The sequence below is a fragment of the Vulpes vulpes genome, chromosome 11 (assembly GCF_048418805.1).
Source record: "Vulpes vulpes isolate BD-2025 chromosome 11, VulVul3, whole genome shotgun sequence".
In the NCBI taxonomy this organism is placed as follows: domain Eukaryota; kingdom Metazoa; phylum Chordata; class Mammalia; order Carnivora; family Canidae; genus Vulpes; species Vulpes vulpes.
Genome location: NC_132790.1, coordinates 62,557,476 through 62,573,890, shown reverse-complemented (window position 1 = coordinate 62,573,890; position 16,415 = coordinate 62,557,476). Strand labels below are relative to the sequence as shown.

General features: G+C 46.4%; 1 protein-coding gene and 1 long non-coding RNA gene across 4 annotated transcripts in view; one reads left to right on the top strand and one right to left on the bottom strand.

The window, feature by feature from the left end:
* Positions 1–16,415, top strand: part of LOC112921608 (protein-cysteine N-palmitoyltransferase HHAT-like protein) — a 67,819-nt gene that overhangs the window by 8,139 nt on the left and 43,265 nt on the right. For 2 of the 3 annotated variants that reach the window (XM_026000919.2, XM_026000920.2), the window contains exons 2-5: positions 6,006–6,257; positions 8,534–8,682; positions 12,493–12,635; positions 14,205–14,294. In XM_026000919.2, the coding sequence (XP_025856704.1) occupies positions 6,037–6,257; positions 8,534–8,682; positions 12,493–12,635; positions 14,205–14,294 (603 nt within the window). In that variant the 5' untranslated portion in view covers positions 6,006–6,036. The remainder of the gene's footprint in view (positions 1–6,005; positions 6,258–8,533; positions 8,683–12,492; positions 12,636–14,204; positions 14,295–16,415) is intronic. The other variant, XM_072726579.1, reaches the window with a different exon arrangement.
* Positions 4–7,042, bottom strand: LOC140594446 (uncharacterized). Its single transcript, XR_011995238.1, has 2 exons — positions 6,688–7,042; positions 4–1,992 (listed from the first exon to the last, which is right to left on the bottom strand). It is a non-coding gene; the product is annotated as an uncharacterized lncRNA (long non-coding RNA).

Sequence of the window (16,415 nt, the reverse complement as noted above, 5' to 3'; positions counted from 1 at the left end):
TCATTCATTTTTTTAAGTTTTTTTTTTTTTAATTTAAGTATAGTTGGTACAATGTAACATTCATTTCAGGTGTACAATATAGTGATTTGACAACTCTATATGTTATGCTGTGCTCACCACCGAGGGCATAGCCACCATCTGTTACCATACAGCACTATCAAAATATCATTGTCTATATTCCCTGAGCTGTACCTTTCATCCCCTGACTTTTTCGTTCCATAACTGGAAGTCTATACCTCCTACTTCCCTTCACCCAATTTGGCCGCCATCTACCCCCTCCTCTCACAACCGTCAGTTTGTTGTCTGTATCATTCATTCCTTTTTTCTGCTTCATCATTGAGCACCTGCTACATTCATTCAATGACAATTCTACAAATAATTGGAGGCCCATTCTTAGCAAGATACTGAGAATTAAAAAATAAGACATGAGACCTCTACCCTCAAGAGTCCTCTTAGTAAAAGGAAAGAATAGAAACAAAGTCATAGATAATAATTATAATACATTGGGGTAAGCTTAGTGATTAAGGGACACCCAGAGGAGTCTAGGGAGTCCACAGAGTGCCCCCAGGGGAATCCTAAAGGCTAACCAGGAGTTTAGGGGAACTGGAAGGGGTCAGGGGGATAAAGCCTGGGGAGGAAGGCATCCCAGGATGGTAGAGTAGCTGAAGCATGTCTCTGAGATGCCTCAGGCTTGAACATTAGGAGGAGTCACAAACCTAAACATGTGCCAAGACTGATGGGGAATGAAAGGAGGTGAATCCAGCAGTTATAAGAGAAAGAACAGCATTTACAAGCAATGATACCAGGCAGCTGATGTGCTGGCTGCAGCATCTGAGAGTGAGTAGGTAGGGATGGTGTTGAGTTGAAAGAGCTTGGCCTGCCCAGGGGGAACTCTCTCTGTCCAGCAGCTGCTATTCATGCAAGGCTATGAACCCAGCATGGCCAGACTTGTAAACTTTTAAAAAAAAGAAACTGGAAATCTGGATTTAATTGAAATCTACAGATCTTTGAATGTTGCCAACAAATTCAAATCCTTATAGTACATTCTGTGAAAGTTAAATAAATAAAAATGTGGGATGAATGCCACCCTTGGGCGAGCCAGATTGCCCTCTGTGAGTCCTGGCAGGGTCTTGGAGAGATAGGACCCACTTATATCTGGTTTTAGAAAGGTCCCAAATGGTCATGTGCAGTATAGATCAGAGGTAACAAGATAAGAACCAGGCAGCCAGAGACATGAGGGGCACCAGGAGGGTACTGGGGTGAGCAGGCAGGAGATAAGGTACATAGGAGTTGACCTTGTCATATGAAAGAGTGGCTGGGGGGGCTAGAGGCAGCCATGTCATGGGGCTGGGTCACTGTAGGCCCAGAACCCAGGGAAAGCTTTCTGCTGATGGGTCATAAGAATGACTGTGAGGGACAGGGAGCATCTGAGTGTGGGGCAAGTGGAGGAGAAAGGGAGTACCTAAGAGAGACCACCAGGAAGTGAGAAAAAAATATTTCGTTCCTTACAATGCATAGCTGACAAAATATCCACACACACACACACACACACACACACACACACACACACACACCACCCTCACTTTGCATTTGGCCCTCACAGCACATCTATGGCCTCCCTGTCATCATTTCTTGCTTACTGAAGAGGGATTGAGGCCCAAAGAGGTCTAGAAACACTCTAGACTCACACAGAGCCAAGTTCACCCTGAACCCCAGGGCCAGGCTACTTGTACAGTAACCCAGACCAGCAGTGTCCAACACCCAGGCTGCGGCCTGACCAATGACATCAGAAGCTCTGGGTGTGGGACCCAGGCACCAGTATCTTTAAAGCTCCTCAGGTGGTTCCAGTGTGTCGCAGGAGTGGAAATTGCTGCTTTATATGCTAGTCACAGCCTCCAAGTTGACCCAGAATGATTATTAATAGCTCTTCCTTTCATTCTCCAAGGTGACCCAATTTGGAAAATGAAGTATATGACTGTCCCTTCTTATAACCTACAAAAATAGGGAATCACGGGATAAATTTATTTTTAAACTCTTTAGTTACATTTTCAAATAATTGGCTCAGTAGGGTTTTCTTCAATCTCAAGACTCCCTTTTTAGGTGAAATTCCCCTAAATTGGGTTGGCAAGCTAAGGCCCATAGTCCAAATCTAGCCCACTGCCTGTTTTTGTAATAAAGTTTTATTGGAACACAGCCACACCCACTCATTTCCGGCTTATCTAGTGCTACTTTCTGCTGCAACAGCAGAGTACAATACTTGCAACAGAAACCATATGGCCCACCAAGCCTAAAATATTTACTATCTGACTCTTTACAGAAAAAGTCTGATTTGCCTGTTTATAACATTGAGTCCAATTGTTAAGTTATATTATATACCTGGGTGTCCCAAAAGATGGATTGGGAAATTGAATGACTAAGGTCAACCCCACAGGCATTCAGCCATGCCTATGTGACTCCCAATTAAAGCCCTTTTGTTTGTCTGTCTGCTTGTTTAATACAGTCTGAATAGAGACTTATCTATGGCTATCACATATTCAGCAAAGGTGTCCAGGGGTTCCTGTAATTTGAGGGTTCCCAAGACTATCCTCAGTTTCCACGATTTGATAGAATTAAATTAATTACTATTAATTAAATTAATTACAAAATTCAGAAAATCTCTTATACAGTTAATTATGACAAAAGGTACAGATTAAAATCAACAAAGGAAAAAGGCACATTGATCAGAGTCCAGGAGACCAAGGCACAAGGTTCCAGTTGCCCTCTCCTAGTGGAGTCTCAAGAACAGTGCTTGCTTCTCCTAGAATAGAGCATGACAACACATGTGGAGCATTGCCTGCCAGGGAAGCTCACTCAAGCCTTGGGGTCCAGGGGTTTTACTGCAGGTCAGCCACACAGGCAGTCAGCCACACCTGTGTGACTGACCTTAGTCACTCAATTACCCACCCCTCTAGAAGTCAAGCTGATACACAGCGTGGCCCAAGGCCCCCATCATAAAATCACATTGTTAGCATAGACCATCCAGTGTCTGTTAGTGGCCCAAGTCCCCCAGGTAAAGAAGGGCATTGTTGCCAGGAAGGATATACCAAAGACTTAGAGGTTACCTTCTAGGAGCAGGTCAAGGGTCAAATCTTTCTTTGGAATGTGCAGGGTGGGGACAACCCAGACTTGATGACTTAATTCTTTACTGCACACAGTTCCTCTTATGGGTCCAGCTACCTGGTAAGGACTTCCAAGGTAACACTAGCTCCTCTTTTAATGCAACAGGCTCAAGGGTCAGACAGCAGGCTCAGTCCTCAGTACATCCCAGCCAGTTGGGCAGCACTAACACAGCCCCATGCCTGGTCTCCACTCCAAACCAATTAGATTGAATCCTCCAGGGCTGGGGCCTGGACATCAGTACTTGTAGATTGTATCCCTAGAGATTTGTTATCGAGACAGATTTGAGAAGCCCCAGGTATAGGCTCAGATCACCCCTGTGGGCAGGGTGGAGGTAAGTATAGTGGAGAGGTGTAGATGCAGGGAGCATTTTCTTCCTGGAGGGTCAGGAAAGGGTATGCTGTTTGTGCAGGGCCAGGGGAATCAGCAAGGGGAGCGGGACAGATAGGGACAGAGGAGCACAAGGGACAATAGGCTGGAAGGAGAGACAGAGGCTTAATCCCCTAAAGCCTTTAATGCCTTTGGACTTGGTCTCATGGCTAATGGGCATCTAGTGAGGCTATTTGGTGCTGGGGTATGTCAGGCTCAGAGCTGTGCTTTAAAGAAAGTAGTTCCTTGACCAATGCAAGCTAGACTGTAAGTGTGGGGGAAAGAGGGAGAGGGCAGCCAGGGCAATAGGGACCTGCTGAGCAGTCCTGGGAACAGAACCATCTGCCATTAGTTCACTCATTTCATGCCTGCTACTGTGTGATATTCACTGATAGACCCCATTCTAGGCACTGAGGGCCCAAGAGTGAACATCACATGGTGCCTGCCATTAAAAGCCTGGCAGGTAGGGAGAGAAGCAATCAACAAACATATACTGTGTCAGGTGAAGCTAAGTGCTGTGGAGGAAGATACCACAGGGTAAGGGGCATGGGGAGTGAGAGAAAGCTTTCTGTAAGAGAATGGTGTAGAGGCCTCTCTGATAAGGTGACATTTGAGAAAAGTGAGTGAAGTTGACATCCTCAGCCAGGAGAGCAGTGGGAGGACATTCTACGGAGAGAGAGAATGGCAAGTGCAAAGGCCCAGAGGTGGCCATGAGCATGATAGTGAGAGTGGTATACAGTGGGGCTGGAAATATGGGGGCAAATGTGAAGACATTTGTGGAGAATCAAGAAGATTTATGACTAGTTAGATGGTGGGTGGATGATGTGACTTCAGTTTGGCTTAAGGCAGAGTTGCTTAACACTTGCTACACTTTAAAATCATGTGGTGACCATTTAAAAATTTCAGTGTCTGTGCTTTATTATTCTGTTTATCTGAAGTTGAAAAGTAGACAAACCACCCATAATGTATAAGGAACTCTGACCTCTCAATAATAAGCTGGCAACGCAATTTTAAAATGGGTAAAAAATATGACATGTCCTAAAAGAAGATATGCAAATGGCCAGTAAGCCCATGAAAAGATGCGCAATATAATTTGACATCAGGGAAATGCAAATTGAAACCATTGAGAGCTCACTAGAAAAACTAAAATTGAGACTGACCCTACAAGTGCTGGCAGGGATGTGGCGCAACTGGAACTCTCAATACACTGCTGGTAGGAATGGAAAATGTTGCAGCTACTCTAGAAAACAATTTAGCAGTTTCTTATATAACTAACATAAATTTTAGCATATAACCTGGCATTCCACTTCTATGTATTTACCTAAGGGAAATTAAAAACATATGCTCACACAAAGACTTTCTTATATGTGAATGTTATAGCAGTTTTATCCATAAGAGCTGACAACAGAAACAGCTCAGGTGTCCAGTAACAGGTGAATGTATGAACAACCTATGATACTACCAGTAATAAACAGGAATGAATTAATGATGCGTGCAACAACATGGAGAATCTCTAGAAGGTAGTACTAAGCATGTGTGTATGTGCACGCACACACACACACACAAGAGCAAAACAAAACACAGAACAAAACAAAAAGAAACCACAGACTTCCTACTATATGATTCCAATTATATGAAATTCTAGGAAAGGCAAAAACTGAGTGACCAAAAGCAGATAGGAGTTTGCCTGGGATTGGGAGTACACAGGGGCACAAAGGAACTTTTTTGGTGTGAAAGAAATGTTCTACAATGATGGTGGTGGTGGTTTACACAAGTATATGTATTTGTTAAGACTCATTTCCACACATAAAATGGCACATTTGATCGTCAATGAATTATACTTCAATAGAGCTGATTAAAAAGAAAACAAAACTCATCTTTAATGGCAGAGGTCAAAACAGTGGTTACTTGGGGAAGGGGAGATAACTGCCTGGAGAGGGCACAAGATAGCCTGCGGGGGAACAGGAATACCCCATACCTTGATCTGGGTGGTCACCATAGGGATGTATACTTATGTAAAGATTCACTGAGCTGTATACTCAGGACGTATGCATTTTACCATGTGTAAATTATACTGAAAATTTAAAAAGTAGTCATGTCTGAATCCCACTCCTAGAAATTGGGATTTAATTGGTCCAAGGATGTGCCCAAGCTATATTTTAGGGGCTCCTAGGAGAGTCTAATATCCAGCCATAGATGAGAGCCATCTATGAGAGAGTGTTTTTAGAGACAGGAAAGGGCAGTTTTGAGTCTGAGCAATGAGGAGTATTCTGATGCCATCTGCAGTCTGGTGGCATATTCAAGGCTGAGGAGGATGCTCAGCTCAGCTTTGGCTTTCAGGGGATTTGAGGTAAGGTTGGGTCTTCTGAGCTTCTTTATGGACACACACAAAGATACTCAGGGTACTCCAGACTTGGAGGCTGTAGACAGGACTAACTGTGTGCGAAGTAATCTTGGGAAATGTGTGGGGTTTGCTTCAGTGCAGGCTTCTTTTCCTACGCCTGGGGCACGATGGCAGCAGATGAAGGCACACAGGACACCTTGCGGCTCCAGTTCAAGGCCATGCAGGAGATGCAGCACAAAAGGTTACAGAAGCAGATGGAGAGACAGAAGGAAAAAGAACTGAGCCTCAAAATCAAAGTCGATGACCAAAAAGAGCCCTTGAAGATCTCCGATGGCTTCAGCCTTCTCCAAGCTGGGGAGCAAAACTCAAAAAACAGCTTTGAGCAGAGGTAAATGCAAGTGTGAACTCCCCCAGGAGCACTGGAGGGAGGTAGGGGAGGTGAGAGAGAGAGAGAGCTGATCACAGATGGCTGGGCATTCACGTTGACTAGATGTGTTTATAAGTTGAGCCACAGAGGTTTGACACAAGGGTGGTTACTGAGGAATTGCATCTGATAGAGCTGTGTTCCGGTGGATATGATTTGATATGAACTGTATTTAAAAATCATTTAAAGTCAAATGGAAAATTTGAAACTCATCAGAGTGTAGTTTATTCACTTGAATTTTCTTATTCAGCTTCTCTTTCATGAAAACCGTGTTTGGGTTTCTGAGGAGCTGGCTGTCTAACTCTGATGGGTCTTAAATTATCATTGCTCCTAATTGTCATCTGGGATCATTCTCCTAATGCCATTTCCCTTCCCTGACCACCCATAAACATACCTGTGTAAAGATTTCTTGATGGGTCCCTTGGTCTTTCACAGTTGGTGAAACGGTTGTAAGGAGTCCAGAATCTTCTCATTTTGCTCTAAATCCAACAATATCACAGATCCATGTTGATTTATACTTGTTATTAGAAGAAGAAGGTTATATTGATACAAAATTCTCTGCTAGTAAAAACAAAAACAAAAAACCCACAATACTTGTTGAGCTGTCTCTTTGCTTCTGGTTTGGCCCAGAATCTACCTTCTCCATTTTCAGATTCTACTTTTTCTGGTTTCTCAATTTTCAAAATATTCTACTAAAAAATGCTAATTGAGAAAAACATACAGGCTGCTCAAAAATGGAAAAAGTCCCCATGACTCCTAAATATTAGCTCTAAATTAACCCCAGGCCTATTTCTCAATGATCTTTCCTCAAATCAGAGAAACCAGAATTGATGGAGACTTTAGCCTTTGGTAGAATAACAACTGACTGGTGGCTTGGTCAGTTAAGCATCCAACTCTTGATTTTGGCTCAGGTCTTGATCTCAGGGTCAGGAGTTCAAGCCCCACATTGGGCTCTGTGCCTGGCATGGAATCTACTTTTAAAAAAATGATGATGATAATGATAATATCAGCTTTCCTAATAATTATTGTTCCCTCTAACTTCTGTACTTACCACCCCCCCCCCCCCCCCCCCCCCCGCACACCTGTCCCTAGGGAGTCCGTTCCGTGCCTCACAGTAGAAGTGATCACAGACCCATCAACCACGTGTTTCTCATGTTTTAAAGGGCTGAAGAGAGCCTGGCAAGACGACTCATAATAAAAAAAAACACAGCACCTGCTCTGATTTTCTATCAGGTTTACCCAGAGGCCTAGCCTTAACTGTATGTGTATATACACATACAGTATATATATATATATACAGTTTATATATATAGTTATATCTATACTATATATATACAGTTTATATATAGTTTATATATAGTTATATCTATACTATATATATAGTTTATATATAGTTATATCTATACTATATATATAGTTTATATATAGTTATATCTATACTATATATATAGTTTATATATAGTTATATCTATACTATATATATAGTTTATATATAGTTATATCTATACTATATATATAGTTTATATATAGTTTATATAGTTATATATATACATATGTATATAGTTATATATATACATACATATATATATATGTGTATATATATAGTTACAACTATAAATGTCCAAGTATCACTTTAGGTGCATTTCACAAACTTTGATGTATATCACCGCTGCACTCAGTTTGTTCTAAATATTTCATAATACACGTTACAATTTCTTCTCAACCCTAAGCAATTTAGGAATATGGGTTTTTTTAGTCTCAAACAAATGATGGATTTGGGGGGTTGCATTTTTATTTTATTTTTTGCTACCTTTTTAGTATGATTTCTAATTTTAGTCAATTGCCATTAAAGAAAATGGCCTGTATGATGTCCACTCTGTGGAATTTGCTAAGATTGCCTTTGTGACCTATAATATAATACATTTGTATCCATGTTCTGCGGATGCTTGAAGGAATATGAATTCTTAGAGAGAGGTAGTTGGTTTTATAGCCCTCTCCTAAGCCTGTAGTAAACAATGTTATTCAAACTTTTTGTGTCCTTTCGTGTGTTTGTGTGTGTGTGTGTGTGTGTTTGTGCATGTGTTCATAGTCACTCAGTTTTGAGAACAGTGTGTTAAAATCTGCTCATTGACATTTTCTATTTCATACAGACTGTTCTTATCACCACCTAGTGTCTAACCAGATACAACAAACCTGACTCCCACCCACTGGTCCCTGTAATTCTGCCTTTGCCCTTGTAGGATGCTTGAAGATGAGATTGCACACCTTCGAGAGCAGCTCAGGGAGACGGTAGATGAAAACGGGCGATTGTATAAGCTGCTGAAGGAAAGGGATTTTGAAATCAAACATCTCAAAAAGAAAATAGAAGATGACAGATTTGCCTTCACAGGTAGCTCCACCCTTGCTGTGACAGTGCCTGCCCTGAGTTCCACGTAGCTGTCCCAGCTGCCATGGAGCCTTCCGGGCAGAGCAAACAGCAGGTTCCAGAGGGTAGGTGCTTGAGAGAGTGCCAAGGGTCAGCTGCGGTCAGGCTTGTCCAGATAAGTTCTGGAAATGAAGGAGAGGGTGGAGGAAGAGAACAGGCTGAGGAAGCCAGCATGCCAGGAAATGGGAGTGCAAGAATAGCAGGGACAGTGGGCAGGCTTTCTGGGTAGTGTTGGTAACCCAGCTAGGACTCACGACAGGGGTTCGCCATGGATGCTCACTCACTGCGTGTTGACAAACCAGCAAGGTCCCTTTTATCCTGCTGCTCTGGCTCAGACATTGTATTGTGGATGTGAAAAAGCCACAGTGGAAGTAGGCATTCACTCTACAGCACTTGCTGCTTCAGAAAAATGGTTGAGACAGGGAAGGTAGCTGTGTTGAGGGGATTTCCTAGGACTCAGTAGGGTGTAGCGTGAGGCTTGGCCCTTCAGGTCTGGGCTGGACTTTGGCTTTGTTGGTAGGGATGTCGGTCAGCCCTATGGACCCGAGGATGACCTTAGCTTTGTGGGTGTGAGCTGGACATTGGCTCTGTGGTCATGAGCTAGACCTTGGCCCCGCAGCTGTGGTGGGGACCTTGGCCCTGATTGTCCTCTGTTCCACATACACCCATTGAGTAATTCCCAGGTAGCTGACTAAACCAGAAAGCTGGTGTAATGAATCACAGATACCAATGGGCCTCAGCTGGCATCTGTCAGAGCGTCCCTCCCTGCCTCTGAGAGCCAGTGTCTTTAAGGGTAGGTGCATGCAAAGCACCAGTACAGAGTTAAAAAGCAAGAGAATTTGGTATCCTAAAAGCCCTTGGTAGCCTATTGTGTTCTCCCTCCATTCTTTGGCCTTTTCTGTCTAAAACAAAAACCACACTGAGGAGAGGGACTTGTGAGGCATAGAAACACACCCAGCCTGGCTTGGGTTTAGATGAATAAGGGCAGCTTGACATTCAGCAGAAGCTGATGGGCTCCAGGGAAGGGAGCAGGAGATGCTTCCTCATCCTGGGAGACTGGGGCCTGAGGGCTACTCGCTCTTGCCTAGCCTGTCCCATGCTCTCTCCTGGTCTCTGCCAGGTCTTGCTCATGGTCTTGTCTGATTGCCAGCCCTAACTCTTCCTCAAGACCCCTTAGAATCCACTCCTTGCTGTGAGGTCCCCATTTCTAATTTCCAATGTCACGTTTGAAAGAGAAAAGTCTGGCTGCCTGGCCCATGTTTATAGACCAGGCCACAAGTGACAGGCCTCTGACAGACTGGTTTTCCTTTAGCTGGATTTTTAGTGATGGCTTTAATTTTTTTTTAGACGGTATTTCTCCGTATGATATTTCTTTGTACGATTTTTTAGTGATTGCTAAGTTGATCACAAATTATATAACTTTTCACAGTCTACTTAGAATTAATATTTTACCACTTCAAGTGGAATGAAGAAACAACCACCATATCGGTCCCCCAGCTTTTAGATGTCTATGTTTTATATATCTATGTATTGAAAATCTCAATAGACAATGTTATAATATTTGCTCTCAACCATTACACATAGGGTAACCTAAGGAGACAAAAGTAGTCTATTATATTTACCCACATACTTAGCATTTTTGTGCTTACCCATCCACTGCCCCCCCCCCGCCATCATGGGGTTAAAGTTTTAAGAGTAGGGCTTGGGGGGAAAAAACAGATTTTTCTTGTTTTCTCTGAGTACCCCTTCCTGCCCTTTAGACTAGAAAAGGCCTCTCTTGGACCTCTTTATTACCTCTAGTTCCAGGATTTTTGATTCCTGGAAGGAAAACATAACCCAGAAAACTCATGGCTGGACCATGTGTACTTCTAGATATGGTTTCCATCCCCATGTTCTGAGCCCTTCCTCTTGAAGCATCCCCAACATCTCCAGCAGATAGGAGGTGGCCAAGGATAGTTGCTCCCAGTTTCTCTACTCACTGCCTGGCCCAGGCTAGCAGCAGCAAGCCTGGGCTGAGTCAGTTTGAAAACCATCTAGCCTGCCTATTTACTTCCACCACTTGTCACTCCCAGGCTGTTATGAGACTCATGACAGTCGTATTAAAAAGCAGGACTAGGCAGGTGTCTCTGCCAGTTACCCACTCCTGGAGTGTCAGAAGCATTCAGAGAACTTGCAGACCATCTGACCAGACATGCTGTTGCACAAATGGACAGGGGACTCTAAGGCTAGCCAGGCAGTCTCCTGGGCTGCTATCTGCATAGCCCCACACCACTCAGTTTCCCACATTCACACCCTTCCAGCCACCTCTTCCACAGCCTCCTGCCCTTGTCCACTGTGTTCCAGCTACTCTGCCCTGCTTGATGGTCTTAGATACTCCAAACATGTTCCTGCCTCTGGACCTTTGCACTTGCTGTGTCCTCCTCTTAGAGTGTTCTTCCCAGTTGGGAACACTCTTCTTGATGGCTTTCTCCTTCACTTCATTCATCCAGGTCTCTATTCATACATACCTCCTCAGATAGGCTTTTCCTGACCACTCAGTCTAAAATAGTGTCACCTATCCCTTTCTTTTTTTTTTTTTAAGATTTTATTTATTTATTCATGAAAGCAGGGGGAGAGAGAGAGAGAGAGAGATACTGAGAGGCAGAGACACAGGCAGAGGGAGAAGCAGGCTCTATGCAAGGAGCTCCATCCTAGGTCTCCAGGATCACGCCCTGGGCTGTAGGTGGCGCTAAACCACTGAGCTACCCGGGCAGAGGGAGAAGCAGCCTCCATGCACCGGGAGCCCGATGTGGGATTCGATCCCGAGTCTTCAGGATCGCGCCCTGGGCCAAAGGCAGGCGCCAAACCACTGCGCCACCCAGGGATCCCTCACCTATCCCTTTCATTCTCTTGTCCAGCTTTCTTTTACTTCATAGCACGTAGTCTTCCTGGACACTGGAATACATATTTATTTGTTTTTTATTATCTATCTCCCTGGCTAGAATGTAAACTCTATAAATCTTTTTTATGCACCATTGAATCCCTAATACAGAGAGTATCCAACCCTTCATGAAGCCCAATAAATACATACTAAATGGATGCTTGCATTTGTACTAGTTAGGTATCACCACAAAACTCTGTGCAAGAAACCACCACATAATGTCAGCAGCATTCAGCAAGAAGCATGTATTGAGCTCAAACCTCTGGGGTTAATTGGGGCTTGGCAGACCTAGGCCAGGCCTAGCTAGGGTGGTTCAGCTATGTGCCACTTTTCTCTTCCTCTTCCTGGGACCAGCCAGCTGGCCTAGCTGTGTTCTTCTTGTGGAGATGGCATGAGCAAAAAGAGGGGGATTTAACTACACAAATGCTTCTCAAGCCTCTACCTGTGCCTTATCTGCTGACAACTGATTGGCCAAATAAGTCATTGGCTGAGCCAGAGTCAGGCAGGCATAGAAGGGTTGAGGAAGTATATCCTATTGCCTGGAGGGCACAGTAGAGTCATAGAGCACAGGATGTGGATGTGTAACCTGTCACTGAGGAGGGCATGAAAGGCATGAAGGAATTGGGGCAATAAACTTATATCCCATAGAAATAAAATTTATAATTTTCTGAGTGGCTGCATTTCTATTCATGGGAGTTGGGTTTCAGGGTGACTAGGTATGTCATAACTCCCCTGAGCCTCTGCCCTTGCCTGGGTGTTCCAGCTTTTAAAGCCCTGGGGCCATTGGTAGTGTGGCATGAGTTTGATGTGTGGGCCTGTGCATTTCATTGACCTTACTGTTTCCTTCATCATAGGGACAGCTGGTATGGCCGGGGATGTGATTGCCACCAAAATTGTCGAGCTGTCCAAAAAGAACCGGGTGCTGACGGCAGAGTCAGAGGGTGCGAAAACCAGAGTGAAGCAGCTGAGCAATCGCATCCAGGAGCTGGAGCGGGAAGTGAGGGGCCTTAGTCATTCCTGCCTCTAGAGGGGACTTCCAGGACCCTGGACCACTCCTTGAGAGAGGGAGCCACAGTTAGATGCTTTGGGTCTTTCTGAAGGGCCTGTGGGTCAGCGTGTGCAAAGAGTCCCTCAGTCTTTGCCATGTCCTGAGAGGGGGAAAGTGTGTCAGGAAGCAAGAAGTCAGAGGGCATGGAGAGGCAGCCATCATGGTGGTTAGGACACAGACCCAGAGCCTGACCGCCTGCAGCTCCATCACTGACATGCTTTGTGACTTCGAGCAGGTTATAAACTCACTGTGCCTCAGTTTCCTCCATCTGACACATGGCAGTAATAATAGTACTCACCCTAAGGTTTTTCTGAGGATTAAGAGACTCAATAATATAAAATGCTTCAGCAGTGCTGGGCATGTAGCAAATGCTAGATAAATGTTTGTTACATACATTAACAGGGATCTTTGCTAAGGTGAAGCTAGAGCCCAGCGCACTCCACCAGTAGGTCTCACTTCTGCCCATCTTCCTCTTTCTGCTGCTCCCTGCCGTCCCCCAGCTAGTCACAGACCCCCCCCCCCCCCCCCCGCAAACTGGCAAGGACACAACCCAAGGAGTTCATGGTCCCATAGGAGCTGGAATGGAATCTGAATGCTAGAGAAAACCTAGCTCCCTTATGTGGGCTGAAGAGGCTGGAGCTCCGAGAGGTTAGAGGGCTTTCTCGAGTCACACAGCACATGGTGGTGCTGCATTGCAATTCCAATTCTGTTGTCCTCTGGAATTGTCCTTAGTTGTTATTCTGGGCATCAAATTAGAGCTTCTTTACTCTATAACAAATTGTCTGAGAACCATCTCAGGCTCTGTGCCAGGCCCTCTACTGGGGAGCAAGATAGGCATGGACCTTGCCTCCTCAGAAGCAGATCCAGCACCGAGGGCCTCTCAGAGGAGGGGGCACACACAGTGGGTCCCTGGAGGGTGGGAAGGGGTCACAAGCAGAGGGCCCAGCAGACACCAAGTCCCTGAGTGGGGAAGAAGGTCTGAGAGGAAACCTGTGTGGCCAAGAATGGAGCAAGGTGAGGTCAGAGGTGGGAGGGCAGGCCACCCCCGGCCTTATCAGACATGGTCTATCTTTCTGTGAACAGTTGGGAAATTTTTAAAGGGTCAGTTGGCTGTCTGTATGAAGTGCCGGGCTTGGCAATAGGCCATCAGCTCATGTGGCAGGTTTCTTAGCATCTCAGACCCTGTCTTCTTGTCTACTGCACGAAGTCCATCGTCCCTTTACTTAACACCTCCCAGATTGTGGGTAGAACTCTGGGATACAGACCATGGCTGCAGTATTATGTATTAAGCTGTTAGTGAATCCTGGTGTGTGCCTTGGGGAGTGAGGCAGACAATCAATTAGGCCCTCTCCCATCGCAGAGCAGTTTGAAGGGCAGAGCTCTTCCCTTAATGGTCCTAAAGTGAGCTGAACCAGTGAAACCAGTAAGCACACGCCCAGCGGTGGCAGGGGAGCACTGCACTCAGGCACCACAGTTGCCAAGCAGGATCCAGTATTAAGTGCAAGGTTTGCTTTTCAGCTGCAGAGGGCCCTGGCCAGGCTACCAGCCAAGATGGCCACCGACGCGGGAGCCAAGGCGCCGAGGGCTCAGACGGCAGACAGAGCCATGGTATGAGTTCTCTTCTGTGCTAGAGAGTCTGTGGGGCAGCTGTGGGCCTGGCTCTCCTGTCCTCTATGGGAGGGTAGGCGCCTCTGTTCGGGGTCCACCTCCACCCCATTGCCTGGCCAGTGCCCACTAGTGCAGCATCCTCAGAGTGGTTGTCAGGGAACAGTCTGTGGCTTGAGGCCAGGCATGCCCCCAGGGAGGCCAGAGAAGGTCTAACTCTGATCAGCCCCCAGTGAGGGAGACCCTGGAACCCTAGAATTTCAGGACCAGCAGGGAAGGCCTGCTCCAACTGGCCTCCTACTCTTGGCCCAGCAGCATCCCTTACAGCATCCTCACTGGGGAGATATCCAGCCTCTTACTTACCCCAGGGACAAGGAGCTCACTACTGCTCCTTGAGCCTAGTTGGGCCAGTGGGGAGCACATTTCATATTGTGAGAAGTCTTGCCTTTTTAGAACTCCAAGTCTACAAAATAAAAGTGACTGTTGGGAATGGCGGCTTATTTCCTACATTCCAGTCCACTGAGCCAGTGAGTAGGGCCTTGAACCCAGGAAACGGGAATTGCTGCTCCAAAAACGGAAGGCAGTCTGACCCTGTGGACTACCAGGGAAAGGCATGGAGCCCACACTAGATAGTAGGTAGCATCAGAGTCTTAAGAACAATGCCTCCCCAGGGGTTTTCATAGGAAGCCTGGACATACAGGGAGTCAAGCCTTAGGACTACCTCGTCAGTGCTCCTTTTCTAGCTCCACCTCCTTTTTGCCTACGACTCAGCATCAAGCCACCTCATGCCCATTTTGAGGAGGATTCAGCCTTCAGTCTACAGTGACAGGCCCTTAGGTTCCAGGAAGGGAACTCACCGGGCTGAATGTTAGTCTAGTGTAAACCTGTCTCCTTGCTAGGGAGGCAAGAGAGGGGCTCTGCCCTTGGCAGGGGCTGTCCTAAAGGACTTTTCCTGGCTCAGCTGCTCCTGGTTTATCTACAACACAGAACATTTCCATGTCCCTGACTAGGCTGCCATTGATGGGAGACTGACAGGATTTTCTGAGCCCTGTGACATAAGGAACCAAATACAGGTCCTCTGTACAAAGGGGAGCCCAAGAGGGGATGGGTAGCCATGCTGAAGGGAGGAAAGGGACAGGGCCTTCAGAAAGAGCCCCAGGCCCTCAGAGTTCACAGGGGGAACACACCCTCCATGTGAGGCAGCTGGGACATGGGCTGAAGGAGGGGTTCCTCCTGCTGCAGAAGGAAGATGGGGAAGGGCCCTCCAGCAGGAGCAGTATAAGCGTGGTGGAGAGGCCGGTGAGCACTAAGTATTCTGTTTCCTCGCTGGCTGTTGGCTGGGCAATGTTTGGCTGCAGCCCAGCCTCCCACAAGAGGGAAAGGGGAATGTAAGCCAGAGGAGGCTGAGTCACCCACGGAGGGAGGCCTTGACCAGCAGCTGGAGCTGGAGCACTCAGCTCTGCTCGGTGGCTGCAGGGAGCCCAGTAGGCTTCTGATGGAAGAGTGGGTGACAGGCTGTCAGCCTCAGTTCAGCAGTACCCTGTGTTTTCCAGGGCACCTTCTGATCAGAGAAAGGACAAAAGCAACGTGCCCCCTCACTATGCGGTTCAGGGTAGCCCAAGCCTGAACCACATTTCAGAGGCCTGCGATCACTGCCACTGCGATCACATTCCGGCCCCCATGTGCCAAAGCACATTCCAGAGTGGACCTGAATGCCCTGTCTCCATTTGGCATGGTCGGTGTGGGGCTCCCAGAGGCTATGTCATGAGCAGCATTGGCATTGTCTGTTCCCCTTGGACTGCATGTCAGTTATTCCCTCAAAGAAAATAGCACAGGGAACGGGAGGATTAGGCCCATGCTCAGGTCTCCCACAAAGCCTGTGGAATTTTGCTCCAGGCAGAAGCAGCTCTGAGATGGCAACGACATAGAGTTGGCCCAGCTGTCCAGGAGGAGAGGACTGGGGGCTTGGCTGAGCAAAGGGGAGAAGGCTGCCATGCACATGGGCCCAGCCCTCACCAGGACACTAGCTAGGCCTCAGCACCCTTTGCCAGCTGCTCACCCCAGCAGCACCTCACCCCAGCCAGGCTAGGCACCCCAGCACTATCCTCTGTCAGAATCTGCCCC